Source organism: Palaemon carinicauda, chromosome 24, assembly GCF_036898095.1.
Source record: "Palaemon carinicauda isolate YSFRI2023 chromosome 24, ASM3689809v2, whole genome shotgun sequence".
Lineage (NCBI taxonomy): Eukaryota > Metazoa > Arthropoda > Malacostraca > Decapoda > Palaemonidae > Palaemon > Palaemon carinicauda.
The window spans coordinates 90,519,881-90,539,880 of record NC_090748.1 but is presented as its reverse complement, the minus strand read 5'-3'; the positions used below and the strand labels follow the sequence as shown (position 1 = coordinate 90,539,880).

General features: G+C 33.5%; 1 protein-coding gene across 1 annotated transcript; it reads right to left on the bottom strand.

Moving 5' to 3' along the window:
* Positions 1-15,632: 15,632 nt before the first annotated feature.
* LOC137617891 (transcriptional repressor scratch 1-like) lies at positions 15,633-19,600 on the bottom strand. Its single transcript, XM_068347838.1, has 2 exons — positions 19,481-19,600; positions 15,633-18,102 (listed from the first exon to the last, which is right to left on the bottom strand). Exons 1-2 carry the CDS (start codon positions 19,575-19,577, stop codon positions 16,709-16,711), a joined length of 1,491 nt encoding a protein of 496 aa, XP_068203939.1. The 5' UTR covers positions 19,578-19,600; the 3' UTR covers positions 15,633-16,708.
* Positions 19,601-20,000: the final 400 nt, after the last annotated feature.

Below are 20,000 nucleotides of genomic sequence, written 5' to 3'. Positions count from 1 at the left end.
ATATTGATATCGTCAGATTCACAACCAGACTCGTTAGGAATCTGATTATGTCAATCAGATGAAAACACTTACACTATCAAGTTTTCTCTTTTCCGTTTGTGGCCTGACATACATACATACATACATACACACACATTATTCACATATATATATATATATATATATATATATATACATGTATATGTATATCTATATATATACATACACACACACACACACACACACACATATATATATATATATATATATATATATATATATATATATATATATATATATATATATATATATATATATATAACCATTTGAAACGTTTGCGGATCCTGATATATAACTAACAGAGTCGTGCGTACGTAGCACATCCGTGTATGTACTACTTGCCAGAACAGAAGAGCAATGAGATAACGTTTAATTTCAAGCCAAGGTTAAGCAAAAGACCATTTGAGGAATGTGATATAGATTATAACTATCTAAGATACTTCCATTTCAAGCAACTTACATGAACCATATATTTTTCAAACTGGTTACCTTTTGTTTATTGTGCATTCATAATCATGACAATAGCTGCAAATCATTCGTTTTTGGTGTTTCCCACCCAAGAAACCTCAGTATCCACCAAGATTGTTTTCATATGGGGGGGGGGGGAAGGGACCACATAGGAAAACTTATGAACTATACTCATTTTTTTTTTTTTTTAATGAGGTGTATTTGCACCGACTCGCAGCGCTCCGCTTTTAGCTCGGAAAAGTTTCCTGCTATCCGATTGGTTAGAATGATCTTCTCTAACCAATCAGCGAGAAGGAAACTTTTCCGAGCTAAAAGGGCACCCCTGCGAGTCTGTGCAAATCTACCTCACTAAAAAGAATTGACTATAGTGATTTGCCCAAATATTCATTGTCAGAAATGGATAAAACACTGGACTACGAGTAAGAAAAATATATGGTTCATATATTTACCGCAGAACATTTGTTTGATTATGTATGAAACCCAGTACAGGAGATCTCAACAAATAACAGCTTTATAAGATTGCCACAAGACTTGAAAAGCTTGCTTACCACAATGCATGAAATATCACATGAGGTTGGGCTCATGATAAATAGAAGAAAAACAGAGATGATGAGAACGGAATATGCAATGGAAGATGAAATATCATTGGAAGGAGCAAATATTAATGAAGTTTAATGAAAGATTGAAAAAAGCATATCAGGTAATGGCTAGGTTAAGTAAAATTTGGGAATCAAATCACCTGAAATTACATATAAAAATCAGGCGTTATATCAGTTTAATGGGCTCGGTGTTACTGTATGGACATGATTAACGGTATAACAATGAAACAATATCCGAGAGATTTAGTAGATTTGAGAACAAAGCCCTCAAAAGGATATTGGGAGTTAAGTGGCAGGACAGAATTAAAAATGAAACTATAAGAGAGATTACTTAAGTGACATATATGGATGAGATCATGGTGAGGGGTGGATGGTGATGGTTTGGGCATGCTCATCGCACTCCCCAAGAGAGATCAGTTGGAAGACCCGGGCCTACATGGCTGAGGACTATGAAGCGTGAAGTATTAGATGGTGAATGGAGAAGTATTTACTTAAAAGCTCAAGATAGAGAGGAATGGCGAAATCTAACGGAGGACCTTTGCGTCAAGGGGAGATATATATATATATATATATATATATATATATATATATATATATATATATATATATATATATATATATATATATATATATATATATATATATAAAGCACAGAAAGTTTACGTAATTGTAAAACATCTGTGATCCTAGTGGTAAAATGACCAGCATCAATAATTTAGTGGGGAGATGGTCGATAAGAATTCTAAGTGGGTCCTGCATCTACCCGATAAGCATTCAAACATCGTAGAATTTCTGCATCATAACAACTCTCCCATCCATTCTTTCATTCATTCATTCATTTAGGTCTTCGTAGTATACACTCTTTCCCCTCGAATACTTCTGACTTAGCCCCACTTTTGTTTTTAGTTTTGCTCCTAATTGCCCCGTTCTCCCATTTGCCAAGACTTGCCGTATCGAGCTTCCCTTTCGACTCCCTTCCAACATATCCCTTCTCCTCCTCCTCGAGGCCCCAATTTCTGCTTCCTTTTCTTCTCTCCCCTTGTTTGCGCAACCCCTTACCTGACCCCCTCACTCACCTCTCTGCTATCCTTCCTTAACCCGTCACCTGCTCGGCTCGTGACACAGCCAGTTCGAATCCCCTCACTCAAGTCCCCTCCACACTCTCCTTCATACCTACTTGTCCTCATACCCCTCCCCCCACCCCTATCCCCGTGGCACTCAGGAACCCCCTTGCTATACCCTGAGGCTCCTTAGGCTTTCTTCGCCTACAAATAACAGCATTTCAGAAATGCCTGTTCAGCTTAATCTTGAGCTTATGAAACTCTTCTCGAGGAAATTAAAAGTTTCCTTCTAGCAGAAAAAATCTTCAAAATGCTCATATATATATCAATATATATATATATATATATATATATATATATATATATATATATATATATATATATATATATATATATATATATACATATATATATATATATATATATATATATATATATATATATATATCAAATACATTCATCAACGAGAAAACTAATCAATCCCAACCATACCCCTTCGAAAAAAAGAAAAAATATTAGAATCATAGAACTCTGGACTCCCTGATTCACCACTGGATTAAAATTCCCTACAACTACAAAGATAAAATAAACGATTGTAAGTGAGTATTCTAATTTTCATTCTAGTCTTGGCTTTCACATTATTTATGGAGTGGGGTTCAATACTTGGACCAAGGAGTCCATTCTGTGCAGCCTGGGGTGGATGTTCATTTCCAAATTTGATTCAGGAAAAACAAAAGGCTCCTTTTAACAAATAGCACAAATATCTTCCCATGAATAACAACTGAATGTTATCTCATACATATATGAAAAACTGTGCATTATATTTGCCACCTTAACTACTACCTGCAATATTATTAATAAATAATAGAACTTGAGACAGGGAACATAATATAAACAACCTGCCATTATCTTTTATGCTACCTACCTCCAACATAATATTTTTACAGGATAGAATAAAAATGAATAAAAAATACTGTAATGAAAAGTTAATGTGCCTATGGAATTTGTTACCACAAAATCTCCCCTTTGATACTCAATCATATAATAGTTCTTCAAACTAAATCAATACACACACAAACACATACACACGCACACACACACACACACATATATATATATATATATATATATATATATATATATATATATGTGTGTGTAAATATATATACAGTATACATATATATGTATATATATATGTATGTATATATATATATATATATATATATATATATATATATATATATATATATATATATATGCACTTATCTATGCTACCCAATCATATGATAACATTCTAAAATGTAATTAAGTAATACGCACAATATACAGTATATATATATATATATATATATATATATATATATATATATAAATACCTATATATACATTTATATATATACATATATATATATATATATATAAATACCTATATATACATTTATATATATACATATATATATATATATATATATATATATATATATATATATATATATATATATATATATATATATATATATGAAATATCTATGTGTGCGGGTATATATCAACCCTTTGTGCTGACCAATTCACATAATCACGGAGCACACATCTCAATATCTCCCCTCGCAACCGCAGTTTAAGTAAATAAGTAAAATTTCCCCCATTTCCTCTTCCGGCCGAAGCGGGAGTCATTTCAGCCATTTTATATGTTGTTTCACTCTTTAAATCCGTGTTACGGAGAGGAGGCGAAGAGCCTATATCCTCTTAGACCTCTATCCTTCCCTGTCTTTAAAGGGGAAAGTCTCCCTTTTTCCCCTAAACCCATAAATTCTATAGATCTTCCTCACTCCTCGTTGCCTTTTAAAGTCGAGTCCGAAATTCCATAAGCCAACTCGAGGGATGGGAGTAATAATAATAATAATAATAATAATGATAATGATAATAATAATAATAATAATAATAATAATAATAATAATAATAATGCTAGCAACAACAGAGTGCTACGGTTGCAGGATATCAAAAACTATAATAATAATAATAATAATAATAATAATAAAAAAATAATAATAATAATAATGTTAGAAACAGCAAAGAGCCAAAGTTGCAGGATATCAATAATAATAATATTAATAATAAAAATAATAATAATTATACAACCGTTTCTAGTCCACTGCAGGACAACGGCCTAAGACATGTCTTTAATCATGTCTGGGGTCTGGCCAGTTTCCATCACCACACTGGCCAAAATAATAATAATAATAACAATAATAATAATAATAATAATAATAATAATAATAATAATAATAAAAGTTATAAGTTATTATGAATACTGTTTGAGTGAACGCAACCGAACTAATTTAAACTCCAAAAATTTAGGACTTCAAATGTTTGTCTAAAAGAGAAGTTTTTGCATAGTACTGTATATTCATCCTAAAGTTGATAAAATTTCCCTTTTCCTTTTCTTTTTCATAATTCTAAACTTTTTAATTTCCCTAGCGATATTAAACAAAGAGTCTCTTCATTTTATAACATTGACCCAAAATTAAATTAAAAATAGAGTAACGAACATTATCAACCAATTCTTTTCCCTTCACGAATCGAAATATTTATTATTTAAAAGCATATTTAAATAAATAGTAAAAATTTCAATTGTAAATACAATAAATGTTAAATAAAAAATTATTAATGTAAACATACTATGCTGTATATGTTATAAATGGTAAGATTGTAAATGTGTATTTCCAAAACAAAAGATAAAAAAAAATTCTCTTCCTTTTTTTTATGCATTACCATTCCATCTTACTTTACTTTGCCTGACGCACGGGGCTTTCGTAAATCCCCTTTCTCTTGCCTAGAATGCCTCAAGGAGAGAGCTTCCCCTCTGCCACAAGAAACAGAGGAAGTTACAATAAAAGATGGAAAAATAACATCTCGTGAGCAGCTCGTAACTCGCTACATAACGAGAGTTTTATTTTACGTTTTTTGTTGATACTGAAATAAATAGGATATTTAGTATTCGAATAAAATGAAAATGTTATTGATTGACTAATACGAGAGAGAGAGAGAGAGAGAGAGAGAGAGAGAGAGAGAGAGAGAGAGAGAGAGAGAGAGAGAGAGAGAGAGAGAAATACATATATATATATATATATATATATATATATATATATATATATATATATATATATATATATATATATATATTACAGATGTAATCTTCCTCATCACGAAGATAACTCAATATATAGTAGTCTACATAAGAAAAATTGAAAGTTGTGTATATGTAGAAATGCTCAACAGTTTCGTCCGCCAATGGACCTCTTCTTGGAGCGTTTATTATGCAAAGGATAATAAACGCTCCAAGAAGAGGTCCATTGGCGGACGAAACTGTTGAGCATTTCTACATATACACAACTTTCAATTTTCCTTATGTAGACTTCTATATATATATATATATATATATATATATATATATATATATATATATATATATATATATATATATATATATATATACATAAAATAAACATATACGCCATAACCATCAACAAAAATAACCGCTAGTCCAAAGGGCCAACAAAGTATCGTAAACATTCACCTTTCCAATACCAAAAAAAAGATACTCGCATAACACCTGGATAGAAATTATTCTCAGGAACGTGTAAATTCCCACGTATTTATGTCTAATTAATTCAATACCAAGTTATCAATACTTAAAACGGATCTCCTACATCAAAGCCCTCTACGAAATCGTGTCTTTTGAAGGAAATCTGCTCTGATTAATAAATAATTATATAAAACACAACTTTAGTTATCATCCAGACTCCCAAGAAATTCGGAAACTTATAAGACACGGCTTTGTTTTCTAATCAGCATAAAACTATAAAAAAAAAATTGATGGCAAGAAAGTGAAGATTTTCAACATTTAAACAGTGATAGATCTACCTCTTAATGATGAAAATTGACATGTCAATGAAAACTGAAACTTTGCAGCAGAAGAAAATAAGTAATCAATAAATAATAGGGTTGTGATTACCGATGTGGTAACGTCCCTGACTGGTGAGTGCCAGATTGGGGTTCGAGTCCCGCTGCAATCTCACCATCCTTGTGAGATAAGGATGAGGGGTTTGGGGGAGCATATAAGTCTATCTGCTGAGTCATCAGCAGCTATTGCCTGGCCCACCTTGGTCCTAGCTTGGGTGGACTTGGGCACTGATCATATGTACATATGGTCAGTCTTTAGGGCATTGTCCTGCTTAATAAGGCAATGTCACAGTCCCTTGCCTCTGCCATTCATGAGCGACCTTTAAACCTTCAAACTGTGCACCCTATGGATTGCTTATTTCGACGGAAGAAGCTCATTCACTATAGTTGAAATGGCACCACAAATGAAGATTTTATTTTATGATAGAATCAGCCCCATATTTCCAGCTGATTGGACCGGGAGGTTATTCAGCGCCCTTCCGTTGCACTATCAAGTCGAAGTTAAGAGGTTGGATGGCAAGATTATTATCATCAATATTACTAGACAAGCTGTAACCCCAATTGGAAAAGCAGTATGCTACAATCATAAAGGCTCTAGCGGGGAAGACACCCCAGTGCGGAAAGGAAATTAATATGTACCGAATAACCAATATATAGAAATAAGAAATTATATATATATATATATATATATATATATATATATATATATATATATATATAAATCAATATCAGCTACAATGTTATATAAATGCATATAATATATATATATATATATATATATATATATATATATAAATCAATATCAGCTACAATGTTATATAAATGCATACAGTATATAATATATATATATATATATATATATATATATATATATATATATATATATATATATCAGCTACAATGATATATAAATGCATATTATATATATATATATATATATATATATATATATGTATACATATATATATATATATATATATATATATATATATATATAAATATATATATATATATACATATATATATATTATATATATATATATATATATATATATATATATATATATTCGTATATAAAACAGGAAATGAGACTCCCCCCCACCAAAAAAAACAAATTTAACATCTTTGAACTTCTGAAGTTCCATCGATTCAACTACCTGGTTAGGAAGATCATTCCACAATATAGTCACAGCTGGAAGAAAACTTCTAGAGTGTTCAGTAGTATCGTGCCTTATGATGTAGAAGGCAACATTTAGAATTAACTGAATACCTACCTGGTACTACGTAATGAATGGTAAAAACTCGAAAGATCTGAATGCAAGGGATGTTCAGAATTATGAAAAATCTTATACAACATGCATATAGAACTAACTGAACCACGGTGCCAAAGATTAATATACAGACCATGGATAAGGAGTTTAATAGATATCAAACGTTTATCCAACAACATAAGATGACTCATCAGTTGAAAAAAAAAAAAAAGGGTTGTGTTTCTCAATTGTAAATTTTGAATTACGAATTACACCTAAATTTCTAAATGAGCAAGGTGTGCAATGATTTGAATGTTGAAGAGCCAATGCCCTTGATCTACTTACAATAATAATTTCATGTTTTGTACCATAATCGCATCATGCGCCAATTTTATCTACATTTCTATAAAGGGATTCAAACACCACGGGTCTAAGTAGAAGGAATGAAGTTGAAACGAAGGTATAGTAGAATACCGAAAAGTCGGGGGAGCCAAGGAACAGAAGGGACGCTAACAGGCCCTTTAGTTATACCCTAAATGCACTGCGTGAGCTGCACTGATGGATGGCCCTACCAATCCCAACTTAAAAGGAACTATTCCCCCTTTAAAATCAACGCAAATGGTCCCTAATATCTAGGGGGAAAAAATCTCCGTCTGTATTTGATGGAATTAAAAATATATTAGAAGTAAGGAAGTATTAAGCAATCAGACTTGTGTAATTCTATACAGGAAACTGACGATTACCCATGTATGTGTGGTTGGTATGTTTTCTATAAATTTTGCATTGGTCCTATTTTTAGATCATAACTTCGTTAATGAAGCTGATTATGATAATAAATCTAGCGGTTTAATGGTTTAATGGCCGCTCATGAATGGCAGAAGCAAGGGATAGTGACATTGCCCTATCAAGCAAGACAATGCCCTAGAGACTGACCATATATACACATGATCAGCGCCCAGGAACCCTCTCCATCCAAGCTAGGAACAAGGAGATCCAGGCAATGGCTGCAGATGACTCGGAAGGTAAACCTATAGATTCCCCGAACACCATATCCTTAGGTCACAAGGATGGTGAGGTTGCAGCGACCAAAGGAACTAACGAGCTTGAGAAGGACTCGAACCCAAGTCTGTCGTCACTAGGCAAGGACGTTACCAACAGGCCACCACAACCCGGTGCAATGTGAATAAAAATAGGAAATGACGATAAAAAAAAATAATAGTGAAGAACAAAAAGTCTGTAAAGGGATACAGCTCATAAATTTACATTTGTAATATAACGGTGAAAAAAAGACGAAGCTACTTAAATACTCCACAAAACAAATTGAGTGACACCTTTAGCGATACAGGAGGAAAACTTGGCAAGTCTCAACAACGTCAAAAATACATGAAAACTTTCCGGAAAAAAAAAAAAAAAAAAAAAAAAAAACCTGATGAAATTTTTCGTATGAAAATAATCAATGTTCTTCTACACGACCAGATTCATGAACAATTTTGAAGGGGATAGTTAACATTGGTTTATAACTACATATATTTTCATGCTTAGCAAGTTGCACATATTGCATGCCGATGATCATTGTTCTTGTGGAGCCAGTTCATAAAATAAATTCAATCAAACATTTTTGACTTCCACAAAGGGTTGTAGTAGCCCATTGTAAACGTCCCAGCTGGACAGGGGTTCGAGACCCGCTCAGGATCGTTAATTTTTTGTAGTATCTGCAACGTTGCCATCCTTATGAGCTAAGGATGAGGGTTTGGAGGAGACTGTAGGTCTACCTTCAGAATCATCAGCCATTACCTGGCCCTCCCTAGTCCTAGCTTGGGTGGAGAGGGGGCTTGGGCACTAATCATGTTTATTTTGATAAACTATGATGTTTTCATGTTTTGATAAAATACTGTGTTTTTCATTTTGATAAACGATTGTGTTTCCATGCCGATTTTGATAAAATATAAATTTGATAAACTATTGTGGCGTACAATAGATACTACGTGGGACTGCTTTCATTATAATTTTAGAAAAAGTTATCCGGACTAGTCTACACAGGTATTCTGCTTGTGCAGAAAAAGAATCATACACAGTTTCAAACATTGCGGAGTAATCGATCACGCGAATGATGAACCTGGGTGCATTTATTGAGAGACTTGACCTAAATGTAAAGGCTGCACAAGAACCCAAATAATACTGATCTCAGATGTGCGAGACCTCTGGCGTCATTCTAAACACAATCAAGAAGGCTTCGTTGCTAAAAATTTGACTCCAAACTTCTATTTACTTTTTCGCAATGAGAAACTATACTTGTTCTGCAAAAAAAAAAAAAAAAAAAAAAAAAAAAAAAAAAAAAAAAAAAAAAAAAAAAAAAAAAAAAAAAAATCTGTAAATTCGTATAAAAAATAAAAGTAAAACCGATCTTTTATGTAATAAGGAGAACACGTACCTTTTTCTATAAATTCGATTATATATGATCATAACATGAAACCGCAGTTTTAGGAAAAAAAAAAGGAAATAAAATTTTCTCTGCATATTCAACAAAAATATAAAATAAAATAAAGAACTGCAGATTTTAAATAATAATGACATCTGATTACCTTTCAACAGCATCTAATCCTTCAAATTCCTTTTGACATTTATATAACTCTTAAAGGATAATGTTAAATTGATATTTTAATGAAAGAAAAAAATAACATTAATAAAGAAGCTAGACGAAAGCCCATGAGTTATATTAACAATGAAGTAATATTTGCTTACCATCGACATGTACAGATGGACACACGAATTCCTGTCACACCTCGCCCTAAGGAAGTGCACTATATCACACCCTTACTGCGTGGCGAGTTCCTGTGTTTCGCTCCGCCCACCAACGCTGAGGGAGGTGTACCCGGAATTATTGTGTCCAACTGTATATAGATTAAATCAATTTAAGTTTCCCTTACGGTTCTTAAAATATTTTATCTTAATTGGTAATTACTTCTCTTGTAGTTTATTTATTTCCCTATTTCATTTCCTCATAGGGTTGTTTTCCCTGTTGGAGCTCTATAGTTTATAGCATCCTGTTTGGTCAACTAGGGTTGTAGCTTAGCAAGTAATAATAATAATAATAATAATAATAATAATAATAATAATAATAATAATACAGCATCATATGTTTCTAATGGGTCCTTAGCATTCTTATGGGGGTTTTAAAATGTCTATATTAATGTATCTAATGATTATATTTTATGGTTTGAAATAACTACTAATCACCTACTTGGTTGTTGTACCATCAAAATGTTCTGATCTTAATATTCTAAAAATCAATTTAAAATAATCAAATAATTCATGATAATGACGTGATCTACTTCTAGCCATAAATGCTATAGAAAAACCTTTAAATGAATAAATACATATTCTTAGTTATACTTTTAAAAAGAAATATATCGCAAAGGTGGCGACGCAAAATAAATTTATGATGGTCAGCGCCAAGACTATTTTTCGACGTTTAATCTTGTAAGAGGATTAAGAAAATATTTGACTAAGCTATATCAGAGCACATAAAGTAGCTTTTACATAAACTATGAACCACAGCACTTGAATATCATAAACGGACATAAACATGAACGATAGTCCATTTCTTTTAGCGAGGCCGATTTGCACCGACTCGCAGCGGTGCCCTTTTAGCTCGGAAAAGTTTCCTGCTCGCTGATTGGTTGGACAAGATAATTCTAACCAACCAGCGATCAGGAAACTTTTCTGAGCTAAAAGGGCACCGCTGCGAGTCGGTGCAAATCTGCCTCGCTAAAAGAAATGGACTATAGCAAACATAGACTCAACTATAGCATAATTTTTATCTTTTTATCAAATACGTTCATAATTTTCAGGATAACTTCATACGCCTCACAAAATTCACAATATTTCTAATCAACCTGAAACTTAAGTCTAATAACACCTTGCCATGAAACGGTGTGATTCAGTCACACCAAACCTCATGTTGAGTCTCTCTCTCTCTCTCTCTCTCTTCTATTTTCTGAATCGGTTCAATGTTGTTAAATTCACAAAATAAATAATCTTTCTTTGGAAAAATCCGGTTATAAAAATAAACGTAAATACTTGAATAACCAATTCTATTAATATCTGCCATACTATACACTGTGTGTGTATATATATATATATATATATATATATATATATATATATATATATATATATTTACTTATATAATATATATTTAATATATTTATATATACATATATATGTATGTATATATACATATACATATATATATATATATATATATATACATATATATATATTTATATATATATACATAATATGTATATATATATATATATATATGTGTATATATACAGTATATATATATATATATATATATATATATATATATATATATATATATATATATATATATATATATATGCAGTATATATATATACAGTATATAATATATATATATATATATATATATATATATATATATATATAAATTAAAATTACACATATTCCAATGAGATTTCTCTTGGGGATTTCAACGGTATTGAAATTCTTATTATAACCCTATCAAATAATATTATATTTCAGCTTAAAGAAGTTATATGCAACTTTTTAATCTAAAATGGGTATATGGTATATGAGACATATAGGCAGGCGTTAGGGCTGAGGATGTCATTCAGCTCGATACAGCAAGAGAAAAACCCAGCAGTTTGACAGCGAGTTGAAAGAAAGCAAACAGGAACGAAGCAGAAGTAGATTGCTAAAAAGTAGGTGCAGGAAAGCTACAAAACAATTTAGTAATACCTACTGTGTTTCATTCAAAGACCTATGCCAGAGAGAGAGAGAGAGAGAGAGAGAGAGAGAGAGAGAGAGAGAGAGAGAGAGAGAGAGAGAGAGAGAGAAGCTCACTGATATCATGAAAAATTATAATAACTATAATTTAATGATGGTAATGACTAATTCATATTCTCATAGATAAAACATATGCATGTCATTTATTCATTGAAAAATTATTTAAAAATTATATTAATTTCATTCCTCAAAACTCAGCCATTTCATATATAAGACTTGCTTATATCCACTTTCTTCTTTTTAAAGTAAATTTTACTCAACACTAACCATCCTACATTTATGTATATTACTTCTATGGTCAATGTTTCAGTAACTAAAAATATTGTTAATCTGTTTACATTTAAGGAAGCATGGTGATAACATCGAAAGGAATTCTAGTAAATCTTTCTTAGCCATTAATTGCTATGCTAGTTATCAATATCTATAGTTACAACTCTACCCCAGTTCAAAATATATTTCTTGAAATTTACCCCAGCCACTCTACTGTAACGGCAATACATGATAATATAATAGTCAACCTAACCTTTTGTTATTAACATTAAAACTTATCTGGATGAGACCTTCAAAATCTAATTTCATATCTTAGGAAGTTTAATTAATTTCTGTATAGAAATTGTCTCCATTCCGTAAGTGTTATCCCACCAACTCCCAAGTGCCCTTTTCAAGTTCTAAGAATGATATTACTACTAAATTATAGAAGGACGACATCGGCAGTATTGGATTGTATCAAAATTTAAGACTAAAATAAGACATCAGGAACTGATGATTTAAGAGCAATCATAAATATTTAAAATTTAAAATTGATTTGATGCACACTTAAAAAGCCCCAATATGTTAAAAATTTTAAATGTTAAAACATAAAATTTCATTAAAACACAGATTTCATGTAGATACATCACAATATGCAATCCTAACAGCAATAGACTAAACATGGAGATAGTCGCTCGTTGATAACAAATTTTGATGGATGCTGTTTTTGTTTTTATTATCATTTCTATTATTATCACTAGCTCAGCTATAACCCTAGTTGAAAAAGCAGGATGATAAAAGCCCAAGGGCTCCAACATAGAGTGTACCCACAAGCAAGGGAACTCTAAACCAAGATAGTGGAAGCCCATGGTACAGAGGCTATGACACAACCAAAGACTAGAGAACAACGGTTTGATTTTGGAGTATCCTAGAAGTTCCAGTTCTACTAGATTCCAAAATAAAATTACCGAGACATACACTCGGATTCAATGTGCTTCCTACCAGCTTCAAGGTCCTAATCGTAAAATTACTAAGAAGTCAATTCTCTCTAACATGATGTGACCAAAAAACAATACTGTTTACAAAATCATACAACGATAACAATGATTTTGATTATCATTTCATATATAACAACAAAACTAACATTCATACAAAAAATACAGCAGGATTTATATTGCAAAGCTGATAATACAATTCTTCGCAAGCAAATATCATAATTGGAAAAATAAAAGACGAAATAGCAAATATTGATTTTTTTTATTTATAAAAGTATAAAATATAGATATTCTATATCCGAATACAGTATATTTCATGAATATAAAAATCTGAATATACAAAAGCTGGACAGCACAAAAGAAGGCACCATATTCTGTTGGCACTAAAGTTCACTGTCATACTGTCAACGCAGTACTTTGGCGTAAAATAAAACATTCACTCCGGAACATACTAGGATAAATATATACAAATTGTGACAGGCTAGGAAGACAATATCATAAGTGTTACGTTTCATAACCTTGTTGTCTTGAGTCATACAATATATCGCGTGTCATTGTCCTTGTTTCTATTGAGTGGTATAACGAGAAGGTATAACACTTCTCATAAAAATACATCTGTGAATACTTAGGATCTAAATTTCAATTTTTGGCAGTTTCAGTAATTTAGGGATAAATTGTGTACTTTGAAAGTACAAAGCTACTTTGCAAATAACGATCAACACAACCAATGCATGATACGTGAAATAACAGGGATATTTTTCAAAGAGAATCATCAACACAAAATTGACTGATAGCATAAATTTCCCTTTTACAATTCACCATGGAGTAAAAATTCCTTTAACTTAACAAGACATAATATATCCAAATTGACTCCATGGATATGGCGAGTGAATTATTGAAAAAAAAAAACAGCTTTATGGACAAATGATGGGAAATAAAGAATATGAATGATACATTTTTGAAATAGCGAGAACCGTCTCTTTAAGGTTAAATATCAAGCAAAAGGAAAGAAAAAACGAGGGATTTTCACATCTATCTATCACAGATTCACACTTATTATTCATAAGGGGGATAGAACCTTCAGTAAACCCCTCTCGCGAAAAAGGACGTTATAACCCTTCTTCCCAGCAGAACAAAACACTTTCTCACGCTTAAGTTTTCCCTCCCCTTCCCTCCCCTCTCCCTCTCTCTCTCTCTCCCTCCGTGGACATCGAAGTGCATTACAACTTGATGCACGTCTCTCTCTCTCTCTCTCTCTCTCTCTCTCTCTCTCTCTCTCTCTCTCTCTCTCTCTCTCACACTGGAAATCCAAGTTCATTATAACTTGATGGTCTCGTGTGCTTTCCCTCTCTCTCTCTCTCTCTCTCTCTCTCTCTCTCTCTCTCTTCTCCTCTCTCTCTCTCTCTCTCTCTCTCTCTCTCTCTCTCTCTTCTACCTACACATCGAAGTGCATTACAACTTAATGTCCACGTGTGCTCTCTCTCTCTCTCTCTCTCTCTCTCTCTCTCTCTCTCTCTCTCTCTCTCTCTCTCTCTCTCTCTCTCTCTCCCTATTAAAACACAATAGACGGGATTATTGGAATGCAGGTACTATATGAGGTGGGTCCCTCTTATAACGATACGAGAGGTGACCTCCCCCAAAAGGTAAAGCTGATGAAGTGGGGGGGAGGAAATTGGGGGGGGGATAAAGAATGAGGAAAGAGGGAGGGGGGAGTCGGTATTATTCCTCCCAGGGATGGGGTCATACCGACCGCATGGTGAGAAATGAAAAGAATTTCTCTTCCTTTCAAGAAATTATGCACACAATCTGAAAGAAGAGACATTCTTTGATCATTCGGGGTACAAGTTTTTAAATTCAGGATGGTATCATACCGTAATACAAACCCAAAAATAGTCATTACTGCACTGCATAGAATATCGGGTTGACATGCGTAATATACATTTTATATATATATATATATATATATATATATATATATATATATATATATATAAATATATATATACATATATATTTATATATATACATTATATATATATATATATATATATATATATATATATATTTATATATATAAATATATATGTATACATATATATATATATATATATATATATATATATATATATATATATATATATATATACATATATATATAAAGATTTGAACGTGTGTTGTACAAATAGAGAGAGACAATCATGGAATTTTATATATAGGTCTTAAGGCACTAATTCTGGAAGCACAGTTAATAAATCTGTCAGTGGAGTACAAAAATACTAACATTTGCATCATAGTATAACAACAATTTTGCTTTCCACTCCGTGCATAGCTTGAAAGCGAATGCTACTTGTAAACATTACAGAAAACTATACACAAATATATTGACCTAATGGCTTTAACTTTTATAGAATGATAATGCAGTAAATTTACTTAAAATAATTAAAAATTTAATTACATCTAGATCTTGTTGCTAAAGAACAGTATTACTTCAAAATCGTAAAATGTTTCAAATGCAAATGGTTTGAAATCAACATCTCATGTTCCTTCAAAGCTTCAAGTAATGAAATACAAATCAACTGAAAAAAAAATGCATAACAGCATAATATATTTATAACATTGAGCATTTCTCAGCACTCACTCTCACTAAATTATTGTACATGACATTAATAAGTGTCAGAAAGAAGTTGCTACAAATAAAAGTTTCCTCTAGAAACTTGTGCTTCATCCACAGAGTTTTATGCTATTTCATCTACGGTCGGCAAGTAGAATTAAAATTCATATCTGACTAGATAACAGCGATTTGGCACTGCTTGGAAGTAGGACTTTGGCACCTCGTCGAATGCAACATGCAATCCTTTCACTGTTGCAAATGTGGTTCATCATGTTTTGTGATACGGGCGTTTAATTTGGCAACTTATTCGTGCTTGGCACTATTCAGAAAACGGAAGTGCCATTACACTGGCGATTGGCTTCACCCAATAAATCTAGAAAAAAAAATGGCGTAGTGCAATCTATTAGAAACAAAAGGCTTTCGAAATTAAGCAAATTCTGTTTGGCGATTACGAATAATCAAAATAAAGACGTTCTTATTCAAAAAGAATATGCGATTTACCGCAAGAGAAAACATTAAGAAATAATAATTAATATTTACAGGAAATGGGTTATTTCTATCCAGATAACCACTGGGGAACCTATTCACGCATGAAAAAATAATTTCTGATCTTTTCTTACTCTTCAGGTAAAGACAGACGTTATGCAACACTTTCAACGTTATAACGAATATCATTATGAATTGATGGCTGGCTTGTGGCTGGCGATAATGATTCCGATGGGTTAGGTGCCAAAGACAGGGTATGGGTGCCCCTTATGCCCGGGCATCCGTGGTCCTCGTGTTTCACAAGCAAAGACATTCTCGAAAACGTCTTAGGACAAGTCCTGCAAGCGTATTTCTTCACGTCAGTGTGTGTCTGTAAATGTGCTCTGAGGTTACTCCTGTCAGCGAAGCACCTCTCACACTGGGGGCACTGGAAGGGCTTCTCTCCCGTGTGGGTTCTAATGTGCCCCTGGAGCAGCCATGGACGCGAGAAGGCCTTTCCACACAGGGGGCACTTGCAAGGCAGGGTGTGGGTCCTGATGTGCATTTTTAAGGCACCAAGTGACGTGTAAACTTTATCGCAGTGCTTACAGGCAAATGAACGGTTTGCATCCTTCATGCAGTGGAACTGATGGTGCTTGGCCAAACCAGCCACTGTAGCATACCGACGGTTGCAGTCTGGACACGTCAGCCTCGAACTTCTACCATCCTGATGTTGAGCTTCGGGACTGCTTTCACTGCTACTTGAACCAGTTTCTCCAGGCGGGGAGACAGAGCCACCTCTTTGTCTGGCTGGAGGATGAACCAGGTCTCTTACAGTTCTTGGTGGAGGGGTGGCTGGCGAATGAAGGCTTGAAGGGAGACCGTAAACACCAAGTGGGAGGTATGGGTGGTAAGGCCATGACCTCATGCCGACTCCTCTCTCTCTCATCGCAGTTCGTAAAGGATCTCTAGGAGTAGGTGGAGCATATGGGCCACTTCGAATGCTGCTTGCGTGAGATGTTTGAGGAGTCGATGGGGTGCTTGGGTTTCCTCCTGGTGCTCTTAAAACTGTTGGTCTTCCACAGGCTGCTGCTACTTCACTGATAAGCTTTAACCCCGCAGTGCTAACAAGACTACTGTTGGCATTAGCAAAACTGCTGCTAAAACTCTGGCTCTTGGTGCTACTGATCTCTTTTATATTGCTATCAAAATTGAAATTGTTTCCAGTGCTAGGAACTCTGTCACTGCTACTTACTGGAGTCCGGTTACTGGAAAGATTAAGACCTGCTCCTCCATAGCTCAAGAGGCCACCAAAGTCTGAACGGGGTGTAGCAATTGGTGTCAGAGGCGCAGGGGAGGCAACTGTAGTTCTGTGTAACGAATGTGCAGTTGGTAGTGTAGGTGCTGAACTGTAGGACACCACAGGAGCTACGATTCTGGAATAAATTGGTGTTGACGGTCTAGTTGCAAGTGTTGCAGTAGTTGCAACAGAAGTGTGGACAGGGGCGTGAATTCTACTGCTTTTCATGCTGAGATCTTCCGGTTGCATGTTTTCGTCATCAGCAAAGTCTGCAACGGGAAGATATTTTTGTTTAAAACACTACCGAATAAGCGAAGGTAAAAAAGAAAACTAATACTATGTGCAAAGGTAAAAATATAAACAAACAAATATAGGTTGATAAAATTTGTGTGCCAATATTCTGTCCAAGATGTTTGAAGTATTCTATTTGATTTTGTAAATAGCAAGGATAATTGCATAATAGTTTGTCGCTAAAAATGGATTGCGTAATGAAACGAAGATAAGTTTAATAACGAACATAATTGTTTCTCATTTTAAATAAACTATCAGTATTAATTGCAACAGTTAAAGAATCTTTGAAGTATTGTCATGAGGCCTCGTTCGGTAATAACATGCAGTAAAGGATACATAAACTCTAATCATTTATTGTATTAAATAAGCTAATACACTAATAAACAGTATGCTAATTATAACTAAGATAAATTACCATAATTAACTTCAACTTTAAAAAAATGTAAAAAATCAACTAAATTGTGTTAGTAATTTTCGAATTTCAAAAACATTTCGAACGAGATATTTTCATTGTTTCTCAAGCCTCCATTCTAAATTAACTGTTCCCCTTCTCGTGTTTTAGAGTACCACTAAATCATCGATCAAACTTGAGGAAAGCCTAATTTCCTTCATAGATTAACGTAAACCCGATACTAAAAGAATATAAACTATAATTTTGAACAGTTCATTACTACCAGTGCTTTTAATGGTATGAGATTCCGATAACTGAAGCCTTGGATTGTAGAAAATTTAAATTACAAAGAATTAACATTAACGTTTAATTAATTATATACAAGCGTTCCACGGTGAAATATTTGAGAAAAAAATTAAGTTGTAATAGAATTGAAGGTAGCACCAATTAAAAAGGAATAATTTAGTAAATATGTAAACGAAAGAGAGAGAACTGAAATACACCAATGAAAACACGCACATCTTCTAACTGTTGCAATGCTTATCTGAGCAAAATAGCGAAACATCGAGATTTAGAAAGAATAAAAATACTAATTATCTCACTACAATCATAATTACTTCCATCCACAAAAAAAAAATAATGACATTATGAAGTTATGTTTCAACATTTGCAATTTTAATCAAGTAATTTTTAATTGGTTAAAACAAATATAAAAGGTGTTTATACGCAAAACATTTAACATCTGCTTTTAACAAAGAATAAGAAACTCATTATCTCACTACAATCATAAATGCTTCAATCCACAAAAATAATGACAACAATACGAAAATATACATCAACATTTGCAGTTTTAACAAGGTAATTTTTTAATTGATTGAAACAAACATTTAACTTTACTGCTTTTAACATACTGCCAATACTTAAAACAACCCAGAACTACTACTTCTTGATACAAAACATCTTACCTGTGTTATTGTTGAGTGTGTAATTGAATAAGGCCAAAGGCCTCTTCTTGGGCGGTCTTGGGATATGATCCTTGGACGAAGGCGGTGTGAGAGACATGGCTAAGACGTCCTTTTGGGCGAAACGACTCCGATCGAAAAAATAAACAAACGGCCACGCGCGAGTGACGTTACTTACTACGGACTACTACGCGAAAAAGCTTCCGCCGCTGCGGATCACCGAGTCACGGACCTTACGCCGAGATTGATGCACTATTGCGCACGTGTCATGGGCCCGGTTCCTTATATAACCTCGGGTGCACATGGCACGCGCCGTTCTTGCACGCGCCGCCAATGGGAATGACCCTCGGGCGTGACGTCACAGTACCCAGCCAATCGCCCAGGGGGGATTACGTGACGTCATGGTTCACAAGCGCGACAGACCTATGGGAAAGTAGGTAACCAATGACTTCACACGAGGGCGAGGCCAATAATCGCGCGTGCTTACCCTAGGCGCCCCATTTGAACGTTAGGGCAGGTGTTG

Bases quoted from the DNA above. Each gene is read 5' to 3' on its own strand.
- LOC137617891 (XM_068347838.1), bottom strand. From the start codon at position 19,577: ATGTCTCTCACACCGCCTTCGTCCAAGGATCATATCCCAAGACCGCCC. The intron at 18,103-19,480 runs GTAAGATGTTTT...TTCCCGTTGCAG, and splicing joins CACACTCAACAATAACACAG to ACTTTGCTGATGACGAAAAC.